The sequence below is a fragment of the Bison bison genome, unplaced genomic scaffold, assembly GCF_000754665.1.
Source record: "Bison bison bison isolate TAMUID 2011002044 unplaced genomic scaffold, Bison_UMD1.0 scf7180017845453, whole genome shotgun sequence".
NCBI lineage: Eukaryota > Metazoa > Chordata > Mammalia > Artiodactyla > Bovidae > Bison > Bison bison.
In genome coordinates this window covers 44,217-45,400 of record NW_011476026.1, presented here as the reverse complement: position 1 = coordinate 45,400, position 1,184 = coordinate 44,217, and the positions used below count along the sequence as shown (strand labels likewise).

At 51.5% G+C, this 1,184-nt stretch overlaps 1 protein-coding gene across 1 annotated transcript in view; it reads right to left on the bottom strand.

Moving 5' to 3' along the window:
- Nucleotides 1-159, bottom strand: part of LOC104984854 (tubulin alpha-3 chain-like) — an 11,976-nt gene extending 11,817 nt beyond the window's left edge. Inside the window, exon 1 of the mRNA XM_010834788.1 lies at nucleotides 105-159. Coding sequence (XP_010833090.1) covers nucleotides 105-159 — 55 coding nt within the window. The remainder of the gene's footprint in view (nucleotides 1-104) is intronic.
- Between the last annotated feature and the right edge of the window lie 1,025 nt (nucleotides 160-1,184).

The window sequence follows — 1,184 nt, the reverse complement described above, 5'->3', positions numbered from 1 at the left end:
GGGCAGGTGGGTGGGAGGGCGAGGCTGGGCTGGGCAGGGGAACAGGGACGTTGGAAAGTTGCAGTGAAGAAGGGCAGATGGCGGCCAGGCCAGGGCCTGGGTACCTGCCAGTGGGGGCGGGTATACCAGCTGGCAGCCGAGGCGGGTTAGCTTGGCCATTTTTTACCGGGGAGGTGGGACAGGAGACCTCACAGGGGGCCATTGCAGGAGGCCAGAGAACTACACAGACCTTGGCTGAAGGACACATGGGATTTCCCAGGTTCCTGGAAGGGGGGCTGGATACCCTCAGTTCACCACTCTCCCAAAATCCCCCGTTCCTGCTCCTGGTCCGTGGGAGAATCTGTGTTTACCCAAAGAGAAGAGCCCCTTCTCGGCTCTTTTAAGCACAACCCAAATGAGCTGAAATCTTTGAGAAGGCAGGTCCAAAAGGGAGTTAAGTCAAGCAAATATAAGTAAATATAAATTATATATAATAATCTATAGACATAAGTTATATACTAAGCCAGGTGTTGATTGCAGCCATGAAATTAAAAGATGCTTACTCCTTGGAAGGAAAGTTATGGCCAACCTAGATAGCATATTCAAAAGCAGAGACATTACTTTGCCAACAAAGGTCCGTCTAGTCAAGGCTATGGTTTTTCCAGTGGTCATGTATGGATGCGAGAGTTGGACTGTGAAGAAAGCTGAGCGCCGAAGAATTGATGCTTTTGAACTGTGGTGTTGGAGAAGACTCTTGAGAGTCCCTTGGTCTGAGAGGAGATCCAACCAGTCCATTCTGAAGGAGATCAGTCCTGGGTGTTCATTGGAAGGACTGATGCTGAGGCTGAAACTCCAGTACTTTGGCCACCTCATGTGAAGAGTTGACTCCTTGGAAAAGACTCTGATGCTGGGAGGGATTGGGGGCAGGAGGAGAAGGGGACGACAGAGGATGAGATGGCTGGATGGCATCACTGACTCGATGGACATGAGTTTGAGTGACCTCCGGGAGTTGGTGATGGACAGGGAGGCCTGGTGTGCTGCGATTCATGGGGTCACAAAGAGTCGGACACGACTGAGCAGCTGAACTGAACTGAACTGAAGCCAGGTGTTGCAGTGGCAAGAAATCCACCTGCCAATGCAGGAGATGCAGGAGACGATTTGATCCCTGGGTGGGGAAGATGCTCTGGAGAAGGAAATGACAACCC